General features: G+C 38.3%; 1 protein-coding gene across 15 annotated transcripts in view; it reads right to left on the reverse strand.

Moving 5' to 3' along the window:
• Positions 1-23,039, reverse strand: part of LTBP1 (latent transforming growth factor beta binding protein 1) — a 442,908-nt gene that overhangs the window by 82,375 nt on the left and 337,494 nt on the right. For all 15 annotated transcript variants that reach the window (XM_061155622.1, XM_061155619.1, XM_061155620.1 and 12 more), the window contains 2 exons: positions 15,638-15,760; positions 10,356-10,481 (listed from right to left, as the gene is read on the reverse strand). In XM_061155622.1, the coding sequence (XP_061011605.1) occupies positions 10,356-10,481; positions 15,638-15,760 (249 nt within the window). The remainder of the gene's footprint in view (positions 1-10,355; positions 10,482-15,637; positions 15,761-23,039) is intronic.

A 23,039-nucleotide genomic window follows, 5' to 3' on the forward strand; every position in this document is an offset into this window, starting at 1 on the left:
TTACAAGCATACTATTGCACAAAATAAGCCAGAGACAAATGAGTAACTACTACATGATTCTATGAATGTAATGTTCAAAAACAAGCACAACAAGCCTGGCAGTGCAGACAGAACTGTGGGCACTGCTGTGTGTGGGTACTGAGGAGGGGATGGGTAATAACTGGAAAGAAGCTTGAGAGAGGATTCAGGAGCACACTACCAAGTGTGCTCACTCTCTGAAAGTTTACCAAAAGTACCCTATGATTGATTCATTTTTCTTTATATATTTTAAGCAATTTAAAATGCTTACTGGAAAGAAAAAAAGCCAGTCCACACTGCCATATTTCCTGGTTAAAGACAATCTTAACCATTCAAAAGCTTGTTCTATCTCTGTCCCCTTGGTAAGACTTATTAGACTAAAATATTAAGGGACTGAGTAGTAATCCTGGTCGCCACTCCCTATCGGTCCATTGTAAGCCATTGAAATTCTCTGAAACTTCAATTTCCTCCATATGTAAATGAAGTCAAATTATTTTTTTTCATACAGGTGAAAATGAGAACCAATGTAACAATACATATTTTCTTAAAATTGTATCATTTCTATGTGATCCACTGTAAGTCAGGGGAATCAATTGAATACTGTCCAGACTATGCTACTATTTTTTGGCTTGTAGAAGGTGTTTGAGCATTACTATGGAATGAATTTTTTAATCGCTTCTTTAGAATTATAACGGCAATGATGTATGTTCAGAACGGACTGAAATTCTAATGTTCTAGGACATATGGTTTTAGAAATTATAAATATTTAAACAGGCAACAGAAAATGGAAGACCAATACATGTGATGTGTGAAAGGGAGGCCATATTTAACTACTAAGCATTAATGATAAGACATTAGATTTGGGTCAGTCCAGCTCCCTAGGCCCTCACTGGCAACACTCCCTCCCAAGCACATCTGAACTGCTAAGAGTAGGTTCCTTGTTCTCTTCTCTTTCTGCAACTTGCATGCCCTTTATAAGTTTAAAATTACTACAGTTAGTAAATGTCTTTCTGCATGAGGATAAAATATAAAATTAATGAGCTCTTAAATTTTGTGGGGTTTTCTTGAAGATCTAAAAAAGTCCTAAGAACTTTCCAAATATTTAAATTATATCCCTTGTTCTCATTTCCATATGGATTTTGAAGACAAGAAAGTGGAATAAATGTACAGAAGATGATTATCTCTATCATTCAGACTAAGGCCAAGGATGAAAATCCTCATGAATGAAATCATTTTAAATCAACTGCTTAAAAAAAACAAACAAACAAAAAAAACCAAACTGAAGAAGCATAGTTTCGCTTTTACATTTTGAACTGTATTATCAAGCTCCTGCAGTGAAAGACTTAGGAAATGGGGAAAGGGATCTGTGGCCACTTCTCCTCATGGAGGCAGCCCACAAAGCTCTGGTTCTGCAGCTGGAAAGGGCATCGGTGTCATTAAACATCCCTGAAAGCCTCCCGTTTGCACTGGGTTCAGATCCTCCCCCTCAGAGAACAGGACATGAGTGGGGCAGAGAGGTGCTGCCTGAGGAAACCATTACAAGGGCCAGATGTTTGTTCAATTGTGATAAAACCTCGGTACTATAGGTGCAAATCCCAAACTGAGTATCTGTGACATTTAAGGAAAAATTCTGAGTTGAAGAGTAGTATATTTTTAATCAGACACCAAGCACTTTTTCTTTTCAGGAAAGCAAAAGCTATAAATGCAATAAATCATCCATGTTTCTTTCCAGAGAAAGAGAAGCAAAGTGATTTCTGAACTTAAAAAGCCATTTTCTTCTTATTTCTTCCTATGATAGACTGACAGAATGTTATATAAAAACAGAAATTTAAAAAGTATTTGAATTTCACACACACACACACAATTTCTAAAAATTTATAGAGAAGAAATTAGAAGAAAGCTTTAAAAAAAAAAAAAACTTTTTCTACTCCCAAAGGTAAACAATAATTCTAATTTACTGTCATGTAACAGAATATCACATAAGTGGGGTATTTAAATAATTTCTTCAAATAAATCCAAGGCCATTCAGAAAAAAATTCCCCAAATTTTAATTGTGTATTTCTTCTACCACAACTACGTGAAAAAGATACTATGTGTTACGTATCTTGTGTTTTCACATGGTTCAAGTTTTTTAAATGACAGCAATTTTGTTTTAACATATTTATTTATAACCATTTGGATTATCTTTGCATTCATTTAATGATTTTACATTTTTACACCTCAGCTGTTCTAAAAATACATATAATATCTTATTCTAACTTCAGAGCCATGCTGTGCATTTTCTCTTTTGATATAGTATTTCTTACACCAAGAGGTGCTGCCAGTGAGACTGGGAGAAAACCCTAACCACAGGCCAAACACATCAAACCCCAGATTCATCTTTCTGACACTTAGGCCCCAAAGGCAATGTAAGAGCAGCCAAAAAAATTCCCATTTTTTTACTATTATAATTTTTCTTTCTATATTCATATAGGATGCCAAGAAAGATGAGTTTTGAAACCATAGAAAATAGTACCTCTAGAAATAACAATGCCTATACTTAAATGCAAGCAAGTGTTAGCATGGACGGTCAGTTTATTGGTAACTGACACCATCAAACACTTAAAAACTTGAAATACTTGGGGAGTAAACAGGGAAAGTCAGTCATATGGAATGTTTAGAGAAAACAAAGGGTGAGGAATTAAAGCAAATTATGTATAAATGAGTTACTGAACCATATTCTACATGACTTTAATAAATTGGGATTTAAATGTAGAAAAACATATAGTAGTAATTAATTTATATCCAGACTTGGACTTTGAATTGCCAGACTATTTAATTCACAAATACACAATTGTGTGTTGCATATTTTCTGAGCACAGATCAAATAAAAATAAATAGGTTTTAAATGCCCCCTTCCTTTTAGGTACCCACATATGAAGGGAAACACATGGCAATAACTAGGGTGTCAGTATAAGAACTGCTAAAATACTAACAATAATTCACATCCATTGAGCATATTCTAGGGACCAAACTCCATTCCAAGTGTGTGTTAATACTTGCCAACACCCATTGACATACTTAATTCTTCCAAAAACTCCTACCAAAAAATGTAGGTGCTGTATTTTATGCTTATTATGCAATGCAGAACTGAGGTCTATGACTCATGTGAGTCAAGTCCACACAGCTTGAAAGTGCTGGAGCACAAGCCCATGTATTCAGATTCCACAGCCCGACTTTTTAGCCACCGCTGCACCCAGTTACTAAGCAGGGTGTGCTTTAGGGAACCGGATCTTCAAAAAATAGGGAAGGCTTTGCACTAAGTCCCTTCATTCATTCACAAAGTAGTGGATTGGCCAAAAAGTTCCTTTGATTTTAAGTGAAAATAAGACATACTTTTCATTTTCACTAAGAACTTTATTGAATGCATTCACTAACCAAATGACTCTTTTGGCCATCCCAATATTTACTGGCCCTACCTAACATTCTCAAAGGCACAAAATTGTGAACAAAACAAAGATTCACGTCTTATGAGCCTTAGTGTCTAGCAGGAAGATTGGACAATAAACAAGACAAAGAAGTAGAATAAAGTAGTTTAAAAAAGAGAGAGAAAACAGGAATGTGGGGAGTGCGTGAAGGTAAGAAAAGGATGGTTAGAGAAAGGCTCACTGACAGATGAATAGATAGGATGTGATACATATATACAATAAAATACTACTTGACCATAAAAAAGAACTAAATAATGCCATTTGCAGCAACATGGACAGAAGAGATCATCACACTAAATGTACGTCAGAAAGAGAAAGTCAAATACCATATGATATCACTTACATGTGGAATCAAAAACATGACACAAATGGGCCTAATCAGGGACATAGAGAATAGATTGCTGGTTGCCAAGGGAGAGGGTGAAAGAGGGATGGATTGGGAGTGTGGGATTCAGCAGATACAAACTGGTATATATAGAACGGATAAACAACAAGGTCCTATGTACAGCACAAGGAACTATATTCAATATCCTGTGATAAACCATAATGGGAAAGAATAGGGTTTATCACAGGATATTGAATATGAATAATATTCAATATTGATATTGAATAATATGCAATAATGTATTAATTATTGCTATACCGTAAATCAACTATACTACAAAAAATGAAAAAGAAGGACTTATTGAGAAAATGACATTAAACAAAGACCTATAATAGATGAGAGGTAACAATCAATATACTTCTTGTTAGTATAATAATTTCCTTATTTTAAGATGCTCATTGCAGCCAAAGCAAACCAATTAATATTTAACCTACCTATATGTTTGTTGTGAAAATTAAAAGAGAAAATAGGTACAATATAGTTAGCATACATGCCTGGCTCCTAACAAGAACTCAGTGAATGCTGGCTATTACTATTACTGCTTTTGTTTTAATAAAGTCATGAAATCAGATATATGAAGTTTCTCCAGTCTACTCATACTGGGTGTCCAAGACAACCACATCATACTTCCTGTTAGATGCCTACAAAGTAACTGATTCTGGACTCAATAGCACAATTTAGGGCTAAAGTACAAAAATATCATTGACAACAACCCTCCATGATATACTGAGAACTTGGGTTACTGATGACATCCAGAGATTCATCAAAATAGATGCAAGAAGCTCTCGGTGCCCAAACATGAGCTGGGGGACACAGCAGAAGGTGTGAGGGGCAGCCAGCCTGTTCACAGACTGCCCTTTCTGGAAGCTTCATGTCTATTTCTTGGCTGAAAGGAAAAGTGTTTACTTCTTCTATGAACAAATGATTTTCCATAGCTCTGGGGTATGAAAGGTCAGTAGCAATGAAAGGCTTAGGAAGAGTTCTCGAATTTTTTTGCCACCATTGTGAATTTCTTTATAAAAATGTTGATATATGGAGGACAATCATGCAACGCATGGAAAATATGTATTCCAGGTCCAAAAGCAGCTTATTCCAGCAAGATTTCCTCAGCTCTCTCCCTAATGATTTAAACATCCATTTCATTCACTTCTGCAGAAGTACATTCACAGGAGGAGTGTGAAGAACGGTAGCCTTTATAGCAAGAGGCCACTTCCTTTCCTTACCTGGAATGCTGTCTGATCCTTTTTCACACAAGGGAGGGAAAGGATCCTGTTGTTAAGCTAAATTCCCTCTCTTTAGAAAAGAAATACTCTGGTTGTATTCTCTTACTAGATTTTTTTTTTTTTTTCACTTTCCAAGCCTAAAAGTACTAAAAAACCTAAAAATCTTTGGGCCAAGTAGCCAGATGTAATATATTATTGTGTCAGGGTACTTCAAATGTCCTACTTGGCTAAGTCATTTTCAAAAATATTTTCTCTTTGGTGATAGACATAAAGTTCTATCTCCATGCCACAAAACCACCAACTGCCTTGGAGTGCTGTCAACATGATTTTATACTTTCTTTCTACACTGCTCGTGGAAAATGTACCTCAAAGTCTGAAAACAAAACCACACTCACTCCCAGTTCGTTTTTCTTTCTTTGATTTGGCAAAGGTTGTCCTTAGTGTATTTTCTGGTTCCCAACGCACACAAAATTGATCTAAGAGTTTGGACCCAACTTCTTTTCATCTTTCTGATACCACTGTTCTCAGTCAACTTCATGAAGCCAACCATCCTTATCACTTGCATTTGTTGTGTTTTCCCACCCAAACAAATGAGTTATCAAGAAGCAGTTTATGGGTAGATATCTAAACAGGTTACAGGATTAGAGACTTTATAGCGGTTCAACAATAGGACTTGATTCTTTGAGTGCTTTGGGTTTCAGAGTTAAGTTCAATGTTCCAAAAGTCCCCTTCCAATCCTACAGTTCTCCGTTTTTAAATCAATATGAGACAAACCTCAATTCTACATTAAAAAAAATAATAATAAAATAAAATAAAATAAATCAATATGAGAGTTGCTTTGAATGTGAGAGCATAAGTTCCTGATCACATACTCCATCTGGGGTGCTTTTTTGAAAAGTAAGAAACAAACAACAACATTCAGGGGAAAAAAGATAGCAGTTGAATACAGAATTGAACTTAAAGGGGTTTTTTTTTTTTATGAAAAAAAATTAATTTTTTTTCAGGTTAATTTCAGGCATGTCTGATTTTTAAAAGCAGACTTTAAAGAGAAGTTTTAGATTCACAATAAAATTTCACAGGAAGTTTCCTTATTCCCCTTGTTTTCCCAAAACCATCCCCTCCCCTACCCTCTCCCACTGTCAACCACCCCCACCGGAGTGGTACATTTGCTATGACTGATGAACCTACACTGACACAACATTATCAAGCAAAGCCCATAATTCACATTGGGCTTGTTCTTGGTATTGTACTCTGATTTTTTAATCCCGTCTGGACAACAGAACTCACATGTTGGCAACTGGAAAGAGGCCTTCAGCAGACAATATTACGTCCTCCTGTCTTTTCATTGACAGGCTAATATCACTTAGCCAGTCGATGACAAGTTTGCAAAAGAAAAGCACGTAACATGGCTTCATCTGTTACTCAGACACAATTGTAGCATTACTTTCATTAATCTACATTATAAAGGCAGAATGGCCAGTTGTGACTACCCTAGTTTGTAACTTCCGTTCTTTGCTCTAGCCCTCAGATTCCCACTACTCTGCTCTCTTTCATGCGGTTTACCACTTTATAGCATATTATATAGCTGACATTAGTTTACTGTCTCCAAGAAAGTGGAAATATTCTTTGTTCAGAGACATCACCTCAGTTCCTAGGAGTGGCCAGTATATAGCAGACATGCAATAAATATTTTTCAAATGGATGAATGAACGAGGATGCTTTCTAAAAGACATGATTTTAGGGAGTGATTTTGGTCATAGTTTAGAGGCCTAATTCGTCATGACTAACCAGGCTCCATAAGTCACGGATGCTCCCTCTGTGCCACTAGGCTCCTCTGAGGTCCCTGCTAGACCAGTGTGGCGAGTGTGTTATGTGAACAGACTAGAAACCACAGTGGAGTCTAGAGATGTCGATGTCCCCAGTTTCATCTTTGTCATACAAGGTCTCCATCGACATGGACAGCCAACTAGGAGAGCACAGCCTCCTGGCCAAGAGCAGCCCTCCCAGAGGCACGTGAAGAGAGTGATGCCAAGTCAGAGGCCAGGAGGCATCTCTCCACGGGGGCCAGGGCACGGACATGGTGCCACTGAGGATTCTGAATGTCCTAAACTTCCCCAGTCTTCTTCCCACTCACTCACATCCTGCTGCCAATGAAGAAACGAAACTCTGAGTCAGCTTACAAATGGGAGGATACATATTTTTCCTAAGAACCCACACTGATATATCATTATCAAGCAACTTTGAATTCTGTAATTTAAAAAGTGGGGGGAAATAAAGGAACCAAAGAATTTGGACTTCTTAAAACAAATGGATAAGCCAATTTAAGATATAAAACAGTGAGCTGAATCAAAGAAGTCAAAAGTCTCCTTTGCTTTCCTACACAATCTCTGGCTAGAGGGTGTAAAGGGGGGTGGCAGGAGGAGAACCACAGTTACGAGAAGAAAAGAAAGAATTACAGAAGTGGAAGTAAATCAAAAGGGCCTTGGTTCCCTGTACTTTCCTGACATCCACATGTAGGACTTGGAAAAAAAAAACTCTGTGAGTTATAGATTATATATGACATGCTGTGCCCTGTACTTTTTTATATCCTTAAAATATAACCATGTTATATTATGTAAATACAAAAACATAATTTCAGTATGTACTATGTACGTATTTATCCCCAAATCTCTTCCTGGAATGTAGGTTCCACGTGGACAAGAACAGGGTGTATTTGCCCTCAGAACACTAACAGTGCCTGGTACGGACAGGCGCTCTGAGTAAATGAATAAACAAATAGTTGCACACCCGCCACTTACTTCCCATTCCAAGTTCAACTGACACGTGTTCTTTATCTCATGGGGGAAAAACAAGATGCTTCTCCAGCCTCTCCCACATACGTGCTCCCAGAGCACCATAAGAGAAAGGATGGAGCCAGTGGTGCTGTTTTTATTTTCAAAGACTAGATCCTGCTCCTTGACACCTGAGACAGTTGAGAGTGACAGAATGCCTCTGCATTGTAGTTCGGTATCTGTGAGCAGATGCGGACAACTCTCCAAGTCATGGGGGATTAGGGAAGGGCCTTCCTCCCCTCAGCTGGGCGGGAGTCCTTCAGCCCTGCTTGAAGCAAGGTATGCCAGCCCGCGTGTCCATGTGGCTTCAGCTGCTTTAATGAGAAGTTAGGAGGTAAGCTGATGGATGGGCACGAAGCAAGAGTGCCAGCCACTTCTTGGTGTTAATTCAAATCCTATACACATCAGCTCCATAGCTAAATCCCAATCACACGGACTGGCTTCGTCCTACACCACGGCCAGGGGTAGAATCAAGACATATTGCTACTGTCACAAGTTTCAAACTAAGTCCAACGAAAGAACACTTGAGCCAGTTTAATCTACTGGATTAAGACCGTAAAAAATGAAAATCTTGCAAAGCTTATTCAAGAAAGAGATTAACGAGCCTAATAATGAGGGAGTTTTCTAGTTAAACTGCCAGGTATCAGCACAATAGTCTAAAGTATCTGCTTTGTTACTTTTGTAAAAATTGTCCAGATTCTGGAGTAAAAAATATGGAACAAGGGTCAAAGACCGTATACTAAATTACAGGAATTTACAAAGCCCTAGAAGTTTCCTAAAAACACAGTTTAAAATTCAAATCCCCGCCAAGTAAATGCCTAAACAAATTAGAACTGCAACTAAGTTACAGTGATTATATAACTCTTGAGTTGCAGAAATAAAGATTTTAAAAGACACAGATTTAAAGAAAAAGTACAAAGTACAAAAGAAAAAACAAACGTGAGTATGTTTATACTGGTGTGTGGCTTTGACTGGTAAGCACTTGAGATGACTTATACATTTTTTTTAAATACAGTTTTTTGCATAGCACAGCTACTGGTATCTGTAACTTGGACCATTTCTCAGTTAAGGAAGACCTTACTAGCCATGTTTTAGAACTAGCTGAAGAAGCAAACCTGCACCCTTCTAGAAGGCAGGGAAATGAGCATTCTGAAAATTTCATTTTTTCAGTCACTGAAGTCGGCTAGCACCCTATCCTCTCTACCAGGGAATTCTGTGATCCCCCCAGAAGGCCTTCATTCATACTCTTTCTTATGAGCTGTGGTCTTAGAGCTCTAAACATAAAATTAATTAAAGCTCAAACCACTGAAACATGGAGCAAACCTCTCATGGGCATCTTCTTTATGATGTTTTTCTCCATTTCCCCACTTTTGATCACTTCCAAACCCCTCATAATCTTTAAACCCTACCCTGCACGATCTCTCTTTCACTTGAAGCCAAATCTGGCATTCATGTTTTGTCTACTCAGCAGGAGAGCAATTTCAACAATCTCCTGCTTTTTATAAGATCAGTTTATTCTTCTCAATAAAATAATTAGTTTCAGATGAACCTGGTTGCCGGTCCTCGGCTCGATTCCACTGTGGAGTGAGTAAGGAGAGAACACACTTCCTGCTCCACTTCTTTGTAAAGCAAAGACACTAAGTCTTAACACAGGCCCAGAACAGAACCTTCATACTTCTTTAAAACAGAGCTGGGTTTTGAAACCTAGATTCTCAAAGGGATGGGTGAAAAATTATGATTACAGGATTCTTCTCAGTTTACTTTTATAAAGGTTCAAACGAATTATTCTTCAATTTATCAAACTATCATAAGTCATCAAGAATATAAATCTTGTGTATATAACCAGTGCTACGCCCTGCAAACATAAAGAGGTTGCCAATAGGAAGCCAACGTGTTATCTTAATGTCTTAACAACTTAATGTGCTCCTAGGATATAATAAATACTGAAAGGTAGGAAAATATACTGGTTCAGAGCAAAGAATCTTAGAGGAATAACTGTGGAAAATTTCTGCTGACAATGGTACAGAGAAAAATCAAGCAAGGCATGTTTACATACAGAATAATACAGATTATCTATATGAAACATAATCAAAATCAACAGAGTCTTGGGTTACATTAGGGATGTTGCTTCATTTTCCTGTCTCCCACCTAAAATCATCACCTCCCGCACATTTTGACTCATTAATTCAGTACCAGTCATGGAATCACCTGTGAGTATTTTCACTGTTATAATAGCAGTTTATCCTGTCTGTAAATCCTAGCCACCTTGAGCTGCATTTCAGGGAGGAGTCCCCTTGGTGCATATGTGTTCCAAGGCCTTAAACCGTGAGTGCCTGTCAGTGTCTCAGAGCCTGTGCCGATTAAAATACAAAGGCATCCCCTCTCTGCTTTGTCGTGCAATAATTACATGAGGTCTTATTGTTCTTCTTACCTTCACACGTTCGTCCGTCTGCAGAAATTGAGAAACCCTGTTCGCAGATGCAGTGAAAAGAACTGTCTGTGTTTAGACATTCTCCATGAGGACCACAGAGTCCGGGTTGTTCACATTCATTAATATCTGGAATCAAGAAGAGTTCCACATACTTGAAAAAAAAATCTGTTTTGCTTTCAGATGATATCAGATAAGACAGGAAGCAAAATCTATTACAAAATGGCCAGACGTGTATCTGGTGGCACACTTCACAGTTTGTATACACACCAGACCACAAGACAACCTGGATTGTCAGGAGAGAGAGATTACTTGGGTTAAATCATAGGAAATAGCCAATGTTCACCATTTTTATCCGAAAAAAAGCAAGTTCATAGGTTCAAATCAAGGGTACCCTTTAAAATATATATATATAGGAGGCTTGAGGGTATCTAATGAATTAAGTCTTTTGTGAAATCTTCTTCAGTGTGAATACTGTGTTCTCCTTTACCTTATTTTACCACAACGCAAACAGCTCTCTTCTGGCCTGTATGTCTTCTCAAGTCCGTGCCTATCCATCCCTGGGAAGTGAACTTAAGGGCAAGGCTGGACATGTCTAACGGTGTCTGACTCAAAAATAGCACTTCTCAAATGTCTGAATATACAAAGGAAATTGACTCCAACCTATTTCACTGAAAATGGATACAAGAAATAAAGCACAAGAAAAACGTGGCCTTTAATAGTTGCACAGCTTTGTGATGATGAAATTAGTGGATGAGCATCCAGTGCTTAGGGCAGTACTCAATACCACCAAGAGTCAAAAAAGTGATGATGATTATTACTAAGACTCATGAACAAATCATGCTGTAGCTGTGTTGACTACTGTCTTGACCATCTCATACTCTGCTTGTCCTCAATGAAGAAAGATTACGCTCCCTCCGGCCAGGGTGATGATGTACTTAAAGGCTAATAATGCAGGAAGTGTTTGGTGTCCATGCAATGTTCTTTCAAAGCAGTCCTAATGATGCTAAGAGCACCTGAAGGGGACGATGTAAGGAATCATGGAGAACGGCTCATCTGGTCACGATGGTGCTGACACATGTGACTGCCTGTGTGCACTGCATTTTAACTGCTGCTTGTCCCCTCTGTGTCCCTCTTACTCTGACTGCTTCTTCAAGAAAACTGCATATTTTAAGTCTGAGTCCACCTCCCAGTATAGCAAGTGAAGAGTGTATTATGAATACCTGTCCACAAAAACTCTCAGTTTTGTTCATTCTGTTCTAACTGAACAGCAATTGATTAAAGTTCTCTTAGTCAATTGGAGTCATGAAGGTATCACACGTCCTAGGCACCATCCAAGCAGTAGCCCTACTAAGGTCATTTTCCTGTCTTTCTGAAGTCATTTCTTACTAGAGAGGTCCTCGGGCTTCCCTGGTGGCTCAGTGGTAAAGAATCCATCTGCCAAGGCAGGAGATGTGGGTTTGATCCTTGGGTCAGGAAGATCCCCTGGAGAAGGAAATGGCAACCCACTCCAGTATTCTTGCCTGGGAAATCCCATGGATAAAGGAGCCTGGCAGCTACAGTCTATGGGGTTGCAAAAGAGTCAGATATGACTTAGTGACTAAACAACAAATAGGCCCTCAACACATCATCTTAAAAGTCCATCTTTAATGTGGTACATACATACAATGGAATAGTACTCAGCCATTAAAACAGAATGAAATAATGCCATTTGCAGCAACATGAGTGGACCTAGGAATGTCACACAGAGTGAAGTAAGTCAGACAGAAAAGGAGAAATATCATATGACATCTTTTTTATGTGAAACCTAAAAAGAAAGGATACAAATGAACTTACTTACCAAACAGAAACAGACTCACAGACTTCAAGGATGTTCTTATGGTTGCCAGGGGAAGGATGCGGGGAAGGGATAGTTAGGGAGTCTGGGATGGACATGTACACACTGTTACATTTAAAATATTTAAAATGGATAATCAACAAGGACCTACTGTATAGCACACGGAACTCTGCTCAATGTTATATGGCAGCCTGGATGGGAGGGGAGTTTGGGGGAGAATGAATACAGGTATATGGATGGCTGAGTCCCTTCAGAATTCATCTGAAACCATCACAATATTATTTGTTAATCAGCTATACCCCTATGCAAAATAAAAGCAATTTTCAAGTCCATCTTAAATTCAATTAAAAACTTTTACTGAGCATTTCCTAAAAGATGGTTGAGTAGCAAGGGCCCATACCATAGTGAAGCTCACAGTATGATAGGGGAGGCAAAAACGAAGACAAGTAACTATAAGTTGAATGGGAGCATGGAAAACATATAGATGAGGGGCCTTTACGTGACCTAGAGAACACGCTTAGCCACCAAGCTGGCAGCTCCCCTCCTCCAGAGGGTCACTCCTTTCCCTGTATCCAGGGTCTCCTGAGGCTCTTCTTCATGTCTATTCCTCTCATCATGTAACGGGAATTCTGGCAATATTACTGATTTAGCTATCTGTATTTTAAGCCTGAACTCTTTACCCTTCCATCTGCCAAATATTTCAGGCTAATTGGCTTATCTACTGCTGAACCTAACTAAGAAATCAAGCAGGAATTACTTATTTTCTTAACAACTCTCCCATTCTGGTAATTGTCACTAATTTTAAAATATTTCAAGAAAGAGCAATGAATCATTTTCTACTTTACTATTTCTTAATATGATTCCACTCTGTGAAATCCTTCCCTTCTTCTGTAAATTCTCTGGCTATGTTTGCTATCTACTGAAAATACCTTAGATTGTAATCTTCCCTGAACTCTGACCTTCTTTTACCCATTAGCACTATTCTTTCTTTCCAACCTGCTGCCTGGAATCTGCTGCCCTCCACCTGTGCAACAAGATGCTATAAAGTTCCACTGGCCCGGGGATCAAGTCCAGGGTCGCTGTCCATCTTGGAGAGCCCTCAAGGTTATCTAAGACCACCTTCTTATTTTACCTGTGACTCAGTGTGACCTTTTAAAAACTGTCAGACGTCGCAACTTTGCATAGGGAATCATGTGCATAAACATTTTTGCTTCAAGAGAAGTCACTGATTAACAAATAATTGTCTAAAAAGTCTGATGACAGGAACTGTAGACGAATTCCCAGACTTTTTTCCAGGAAACCACCAAGAAAGAACAACATGAATATCTGGAACCTGAGAAACATATGCATTTAATTTGGGTTGTACTTATTGAGGCATTTCTAAACTATGCTGCTAGTAACTCAGCTGAAAGTCAGACTATATTTAAGTTGGGTTTCTTTCATAGGTCCGAGATTCCACAGAAATTCACAATTTGGCATGTGTAAGTCAAAATGTGAAACTGAGTATATTCTGAAGCTCAAATGCATGCTGCCACATTCCTAAAGAGACTATTAACATAGAATTTCCATGCTGTCTGTGTATCATCATTAATTGTCCTGAGGGATGAGATTCTTACACTTTCAATTGAAAATGCCTTCCTGACTGTGGACCTATCTTCAGATTATTAGGAGAGATTTAAACTTTATGCCTACCACACATTATTTTTCAAATATGTTCCATGGTTATTCACATTGTCATAAATTATGTTTTCAGCATTAAAACAAACTCTGAAATCTATGCCCACATACTCTATGTATTATACTGGGGGAGGGGGGGAGGGGAAAAAATCACTGAATCTGTCTTCTTTCCTTTGGCTATAAATGTAACCATAATTGGCATGGCAATGTAGAGAAAATGAAGGGGAAAGATCTTGGGTTCAAATCTCAGTTCAATTACTTCTTAGTGAGGAGCATGCTAATTAACTTCTCTGAGCTTCCGTTACTCAATCACAAAATGGATAAAAGCTTCCTCCTCAATTCTCTACAAATTAAGCGAGGTAATACAGTAACTGGCCCATAACAGGCACTCAGTTACAAGCGAGTTGTGATCGGTGCTGTGTTCTTATTAGGACTTTGTGTCCAGTCAGTCTCCCTCTATCCCCAGAGAATAAGACCCCCAGCTGGATACTTGAAATTAGGGATAGTACCAAACCATGTATACACTACTTTTTTCTTATATACACATATAATAAATTTTAATTGATAAATAAGGCACAGTGAGAGATTAACATCTAATAATAGAATGAGAACAGTATACCATGATAAAGGTTATGTGAACACAGTTTCTCTCTCTTTCCAATTATCTTACTGTGCAAGTTTAATGCCTTTTTCATCTTATACGGACTTAGCATGCACTGTGGCCATGACTTCTGCAGTTTGACAGTCAAAAAGCAAAAACAGAACGAATTTCTTCTTCCCTCTTCACAGTATCACAGATAAAAGATTTGTTCCTGCCATTAATCTTAGCAACCTCAGAACAGGATTTTTTCTTCTTTCCTTAGTAAGTCAAGAACTTTCACTTCTTCATTTAAAAAAAAAAACAAACCCTTATGGCTTCTTTTTGGTATATCCAAATGGTTTGCCTCACTACCCGTGTTCTCTGGAACCATTATGAGGTAAGATAAGAGTTGTTGGAACACAGGCACTACAGTACCTCAACATCGGATCTGAGGACAGCAGAGACGGCGACTAAGTGACTCACAGATGAGACGTGCTGGACAAAGGGATGATTCACATCCGGAGCAGGATGAATGGGATGGCATGGGAGTTCATACACTAGTTAGAACAGCAAGCAATTTTAAAGTTTGTGAATTGTTTCTGGAATTTTCCATATATTTTCAGACCACAGCTGGCTGTGGGTAACAAACTGCAGAAAGTGAAACAGCAGATAAGGGGAGGAGGACAGCTGTTTTGGGAGATCAAACGTGATAGCACTTTGGAAAAATATAAAATTCTGTCCTCTGTAATTATGACCAAATTATTAATCAGGCTTTTTGGGGGAGAGGAAAAGCTAGATACTGGATAAAAACAGGGATCAGGAAAAACAAAAAAGCAGAAACATGTTATGGGACAAACTGAAATAGGCCCATGAGGATACGTAAAAGTGAAAAGGTAACCTAGAATCAAATACCAAGCTTGGCCAATGGAAGGAAAGTACAGCAAAGGACAGGTGATCATAGTTACCACAGAAGCACATAAAGCTAGGACACAGTTCCAAAATGCATGAGTTTCAGCTAGTTTGGTGCAATGCAAAGCAGGAACTTCCTGCACTTGATGTAGATTCAAAAAAATTATAATACAAATTTGCATAGCTCATTTACATATACAACGGTAAAACCGTAAACTATTATCAGGAAGCAACACAGAACTGAGTAATTACGTAAATTATAAAGCAGAGAAAGAAGTTTACCTTGACATCCTTTATTGTCATTTAGCTGGAATCCATCTGGACAAGTACATTCATAGGACCCTTTAGTATTAATGCAATCTCCTCCCTGGCAAACACTCTTGTCCTCCAAGCATTCATTGATATCTACAAATCAATTTACAAGACGTAAAACACAAACTGTATTAACAAAAACATTTTCCTTATCTTTACACACTAGACTCACATACATAAACATTATTTTACATCTCTGGTAATGCATGATTTTAAATGAATGACTGTTTACCTTTTAGAGTTATTAAAAGTGAAACATTTTGAAAGGATTTTAGCTTTTAAAATTTGTACAGTATAAATAGATGCTATACAAGATCCTGTATTACACATCACAGGAAAGATTTTAAAATATCTGGCATGCTCCCTGCCTCCAAAGAAAAATGATTGTACAAAAAAAAAAAAAAATCCCCAAATTGTATTATAAAAGTAAACAAAAAAATATTGAGTTGATTTATAAGTTCAAAATAATTTAACTTAAGAATTGTCAAAGATATATGTCACAAGAATAGTACCAACTTCCAGAGTCACATGAATTTAGAGAAGAGATACTGTAAAGATTAAAGGTAGCTTGTGTAATAGAAGGAACTTACTTGAAGCCTTGACAGCAGGAAGAACAGTGGCAGAGGGGTAATAAGAGGAGTTTTTGGAAGGCAAGGGAATGAGCAAAATCAGAAGTCACTTACTCAGAAGTTATCACAAACAGGTATAATGCTGTCTGGATTTTTTTAAAGTGTATATACTTGTAACATATGTCCAACTAAAAACGGTTTATGTAAGCACTAATGAGTCTTGACTGTGAGCATGTAAGACAATTAATGACCCCACTCACTGCATGAACCTGAGGCATATCTTTCACAAGGGTTGTTTATAACCTCAATTACTCCTATCAAAGTTCATTATTCCTAACACACTCTATGAGTCTCGAATCTGTTGTATGTGTAAGATTCAAATTATTAGCACTGAGGAAACCTAAAGTACAAAACTTTCTTTGTTTGCTCAGAATTTGGTATGTTGTGCTATTTCTTGCAAATAAGATTGCTACTAAAATACAACTGCACTCATTTTACATGCTAGCAAGGTAATGCTCAAAATCCTTCAAACTGGGCTTCAACAGTTTGTGAACTGAGACCTTCCAATGAACAAGCTAAATTTAGAAAAGGCAAAGGAATCAGACATCAAATTGCCAACATCCATTGGATCATACAAAAAACAAGAGAATTCTGGAAAAATATCGACTTCTGCTTCATTGACTACACTAAAGCCTTTGACTGTGTGGATCACAACAAACTGTGGGAAACTCTTAAACAGATGGGAATACCAGACCACCTTAACTGCCTCCTGAGAAACCTGTATGCAGATCAAGAAGCAATAGTAAGAACCAGACAGGGAACAACCGACTGGCTCAAAACTGGGAAAGGAGTACATCAAGGCTGTATACTCTAACCATGCTTATTTAACTTCTATGCAGAGTACATCATGCGAAATGCCAGGCTAGAGAATCACAAGCTGGAATCAAAATTGCCAGGAGAAATATCAACAACCTCAGATATGCAGATGATACCACCCTAATGGGAGAAAGTGAAGAGGAACTAAAGCTCCTTTTTATGAAGGTAAAAGGGCAGAGTGATAAAGCTGGCTTAAAACTCAACATTCAAAAAACTAAGATCACAGCATCTGGTTCCATCACTTCATGGCAAACAGAAGGGGAAAAAATGTAAACAGTGACAGACTTTATTTTCTTGGACTCCAAAATCACTGCGGACGGTGACTGCAGCCATAAAATTAAAAGACTCTTGCTCTTTGGAAGAAAAGATATGATAAACCTAGACAGCGTATTAAAAAGCAGAGACATCACTTTCCCGACAAAGGTCAAAACAATTGCTTTTCCATAGTCAGCTATGGATGTGAGAGTTGGATCATAAAGAAGGCTGAGAACCCAAGAATTGATGCTTTCAAAGTGTGCTGGACTTCAAGTGCTGGAGAAGACACTTGAGAGTCCCTTGGATTACAAGGAGATCAAACCAGTCAATCCTAAAGGAAATCAACCTTGAATATTCATTGGAAGGACTGATGCTGAAGCTCCAATACTTTGGTACCTGATGTGAAGAACCGACTCATTGGAAAATAATCTGATACTGGGAAAGACCGAAGGCAAGAGGAGAAGGCAACAACAGAGGATGAGATGGTTGGATGGCATCACCAACTCAATGGACATGAGTTTGAGCAAACTCCGGGAGATGGTGAAGGACAGGGAAGCCTGGTGTGCTGCAGTCATAGGGTCGCAAAGAGTCGAACAAAACTTAGAGACTGAACAACAACTAAAATACATGAAAAGGTCCAGAAGAAGTGAATATGAAGACTGTTGCAGCCTATTCTCCTTGCTGTCTGGTTTAAAATGTGGGCACATGGAATTAAGTATTTCTCATAGAATCCAAACAAGTCATTAACTGCCCTCTGTACCATTCATGGGGTAGATAAAAGAGAAGCACCTTATAATTTCACTCTATCAAAAGAAATTATTACGAAGTTCACCCATTTTTAAAGTGTTTCTGAATACTGATCCTAAAACCACAGCTGATGTGACTATCACAATTAAAATAGTTTACCACATTTTTAGTGTTTCTCCAACTTCATTTAAGTGTAATTTACATATAACAGACACATCTAAGAGTCCAATTCAAGTTCTGACAAATGTAAACACATTCTTGTGACCACCACCACAACCATGGGCACAGGCATTTCTGTATCAATTTGTATCTCTTAGGATCCACTGTAGGATTCTTACATCACTGCAAATGAAACATTTTTTAAAGGAACCAATGAAACACCTTTCTAAGAATGTTATTCTGCAGTGACAAAGTCTGGAGACGTTTTCCTTTGCCTTTTTGTCTAATCTCCATTCCTGTTAACCTTGTGCCTTGGGTGTTTTAATTGCCATCAAAGAGTCAGTAGAGGAAATATGCACAATTAAGAAAGATAATAGCATGGAGGACTAAGTGTCTCTTACAAAGCCTGAATACACCAACAACTGGTTTATTCACTGGTTAAGATATATCAAGATTCCTAAAATCAAATTTAACTGAGAAAAGGCTCTTAGATATAAATTCTATGAAAATAATTCTTAAGACCAAACTTTCTGCTAATTTCATGATTTTGAAGTAGTTGAGACAAATGGGAATATTCTAGTCTACAGTTGGTGGATCTTTGCCATAAAACATGTATTAAAGGAAAGATTTGGACCAACCATTACCAAAAAATGTATAAGCATTTCCAATGCCCCCAAAGGTTTCCTTGTACCCCTTTTCTGTGTGGCTGCTTCTGGTCAGCGTAGTGTTTTTGAGTCACCCAGGTTTGTTCGCATGTATCAATAGCTCTCCCCTCATTGTTGCTGAGTAGTGTTCTGTTGTATGAATGTCTTGTAATTTGTTTGCCCTTCACCTGTGCGGAGTACTTGGATTGCTTACAGTTTAGCTATTGTGACTGACATTTTTATTCACATGCAAATCTTTGTGTTAACATATGCTTTTCCTTGAGTAGATTCTGAGGGGTAGAATGGCTGGGCCACATAGTAGATTTAACTTCTGAAGTTTTCTAATGCAGTTGCATCATTTTACAATCCTACCAGCAAGGTAGGAGAGTTCCAACTGTTCCACATTTGTTCTAAAACTACACAGCCATCCTAATGGGTGTTGAGTAAGAGATCCACATTTAGATTTACCTTTCTTTCTTTGCTCTTTAAGAAACTGAGGCAAAATAAGAAACAGCACCTCTGACCATTAGCATTATGTGAAAAATTTCAAATCAAAATACAGCAAGTAGAATACCAAGGATATGAATTTAAGGAACAACACTCCATTACCTAGCATGCCCTAGCATAATGGAAATCTATCAGCTTTGTTCACCTCTCCCTAAAATGATTTTCTTTCACTTTCCAAAGTCTAGGAGAAATAATATATGTGAAGAAAGCATTTTAAAAAGTTCAAAAACAATTGGACAGATTTTAAAACAGTTCATTACATTAGAATCTGGTTTAGTTTACATATTTTTGCAAGATCTCTATCTTAGAAAGCAAAAAAAAAAAAAAAAAGTAGCTGGAATATTAAGAGAGCCCAATATGGGATGGTTCAGCACCACTACTGATGGTAATATGAAAGAGCAACTTCTTCTAGGAAAGAAAAGATTTCTTGTAGGAGTTGGCTATCGGGCTTTAAAGAAAGCACCAGTCAGTCGTGGTCACCTCTCCACTGAGACTGCTGGCAGTCACCAATGACCTCCACTTTGCTACATCCCATCAACTTCTGGTCCTCATCTTGCCTAGCAGCATGTTTCACACAGGTTCATCACTCCCTCTTTGAAATACTTTCAAGTCTCTTGGATTCTGGTTTTCCTCCTTCACTTGCCACTTTTTCTCAACCCCCTTTGCTTGTTCCTATCACTTCTTCACTTCCAAATGAGAGACAATGACAGTCCTTGGAACACTTCTCTCTTAGCTACATTCACTACCATAGTGATTCCATCCAACTTCATGGCTTTAAACACTGTCTACATGCTGATGAATCCCGGCCCAGAACTTACCGCTGAATTCCAAACACATAAGTCCAATTGCCTTTCAGATATCTTCATTTGGATATTCATCGTAGGCATCACAAACTTAAAACGCCTAAGTTCCTAATTACCTCCACAAAGGTTTTTCGTGGAACACTCCCCCCATAATCAAATGTCATCATATCAGATTAGCTTCTGCTTGCCTACTTATTTAAAACTCTGCTTCCTTCCCTCAGCACTTCTATGTACCCTATTTTAATTTTCCCCTTAACATTTATTGCTATTTAACAAACTGTACAGTTTACTTATTTATCATGTTTATTGTTTTCTCCCTCACTGAAATGTAAGCTACACAAGGGCAAGACTTTTTTTCTTGTTTAGTTTACTGCTGTATATCCTGCACCTAGAAGAGTGCCTGGCACATCCTTGTCACTCAAATATTTCAGTTTTTGTTTGTTTTTGTTGTTGCTGTTGTTTTAAAAAATTTACTAATTTAGTTTATTTATTTCTCTGTGCCAGGTCTTAGTTGCAGGGTGGGATCTTTAGCTGTGGCAAGCAAGATCTAGTTTCTTGATCAGGGATCAAACCCAGGCCCCTAGCACTGGGCGCGTGGAGTCTTAGCCACTCAACTACCAGGGAAATCCCAAATATTTGTTGAATAAATGCATAAAAGAATAAATGGACGACTTTGACTTGGAAAGAAATGTCAGAAGGTAAGAAATACCAGCACGACCCTGTTTCGACTTGGTCTGCAAAGAAATGACCAGCAGAGAAGGGCTGCAGGGAAGATGGATTATGAATCTTTTTCTCAGGCTTTGCAAGGGACTAGCATACAGCAACCAGAGCGAGTTACTGAAGAAGGGGCAAAGGTAGGCACAGGAGCAGAGGCTGTGCCTGGAGGAGGACAAGTCAGAGGCAGAGCCTTTGAGGACTGAGATGCCAAAGACCTCTAATAACCAGGACAACTGAGGTCACACAGCATCCCAGACTGAGTGGCTGCTGAGCGTGCTGGAGTAAACAGCACACAGACATTAGCACAATACTCGGGATTCCGACTCCATGAGCCGTCCAGCAGGACTGAGGACAGTGTAAGGGAACACAGTCCCTGCCAGAGTTAGCAGAATATCACACATGTAAATATAAACGCCAACAAGAAAGACGGCTCTTCCTCTCACAGCTGCGAGAGGCACGTGAACCATCACAGCTCAGTTAGTTACAGGCGAGCACCACTAGGAAGGCTTGGAAATAGTGCTTGTTGGGCATTAGCGGGCTGAAGTCCTATTGTGGTTTCAAAGGGAGCTCTGAAGTCATTGAACGGACTCCAGTCCTATTTGTAATCCAGAACAGTAGAGAAATTAGCCCTGATTTGTAAAGGGTCTGATGATATAGTTAAAAAGAAGGTTTCTTTCTATCTTTTGAAGATAATCTTTTGATATATTTTCCAATTTCTTGTAGGGATATAGGTTATTTCGGATGTTTTGCTTCTTGGGTTGATTGTGATGATTTAAAATTTCTTTTAAAAAGTACCCATTTCAATGATTTGATCCAATCTATTCTAGATACAAATGTACTACTGCCTTTTCATGTTTTAATTTGCTCTATACTGCTCGAATTCTTTTGGATTTCTAATTTTTTCTTTCTTCTGCGATTTACACAAAATTGGTCCATTATGTAGTTTTTTGTTTAATCAATTTCTACTTTTCTTTTTTGTACCTCTCAAATTTTTCTTTTTCTGACAAGAAGCTTTCTTATGGAACATATATACTAATAAATGACAGGTAAGCTGAGTAAAAGTTTTTATTTGGCTCTTCATATAATGGTTTTAGAATAAAAAATTTTGGACTCCTGCTGAAATGGTTGCACATTAAAAAACAGCCAAAATAAGAGGAATATATCCTATAACAAGGACCTATTGCCCAAGATTTAGTCAATGACCTGGTTATCCTCTTGGCTAGGCCAGGAATTAGGGCAGAATACATACTGTGTCAGTGGTGGTTTTCAAAGCCTTAGCATGTCCCCTGCCACCTACCCACTTCTAGAGTAGACCCTTCCATGACTGGTTCCTGGGACTACAACTGCCTCTTACATCCTGGAATACCATTATGTCGAATCATCAACATTTACCCAGATATTGTAGTGTTCCCCATTCACAGTTTTTAGAAAATCGATTATTACTATTTTGACTTATCACTTGATCATCTGCCTATGTTTTTAATAGGTACGTTGATTACAACTTTTCACTGGTTGTATTAACTCTTCAAAGAACATTACCACCTTAGCATAAAATCCTAGCAGATGATTCACTGATTCAACAATAATGTACATTTTAACACCTCGGAAACTGCCCCCACTTGCCCTCCAGACACTCCAGACAAGTTGTTACCATCTGTGTCAAGTTCTCTGGTCAGAGGAGAAGGATGCTGTATAATACAGTTGATCTTTCCCAACCCATGGAACTGAAAATTATCTAGGGCCACTGAAGTATGTGTCACAAAACCGGTCACTAAACAAGCTCATTCTCTTCTATAAAGAGGGGGGTTCAGGCCCTCATGCATACTCTACCTTACTGTATGAGGCAAACTCTGTTGTGTTCACATTCCTTGTTTCACAACTGATAGGATCTAACAGCAGCAAATCAGTAGATAAACTGGAAAACACATCGTTACTTGGGTGAACAGTGAACCCAGAGAATTCACAAGCACCACGCTGGTGACAGGTGACGACAGCAACCCCGGCCACTTCAGAGGGGCTCTGAGCCAAGACAGGTAGTGAAAGTGGCTAAAGACAGTGGGATATCTTTTAGAAATATTTTATGTGAAAAGCTCAA

The sequence above is a fragment of the Dama dama genome, chromosome 11, assembly GCF_033118175.1.
Source record: "Dama dama isolate Ldn47 chromosome 11, ASM3311817v1, whole genome shotgun sequence".
Lineage (NCBI taxonomy): Eukaryota > Metazoa > Chordata > Mammalia > Artiodactyla > Cervidae > Dama > Dama dama.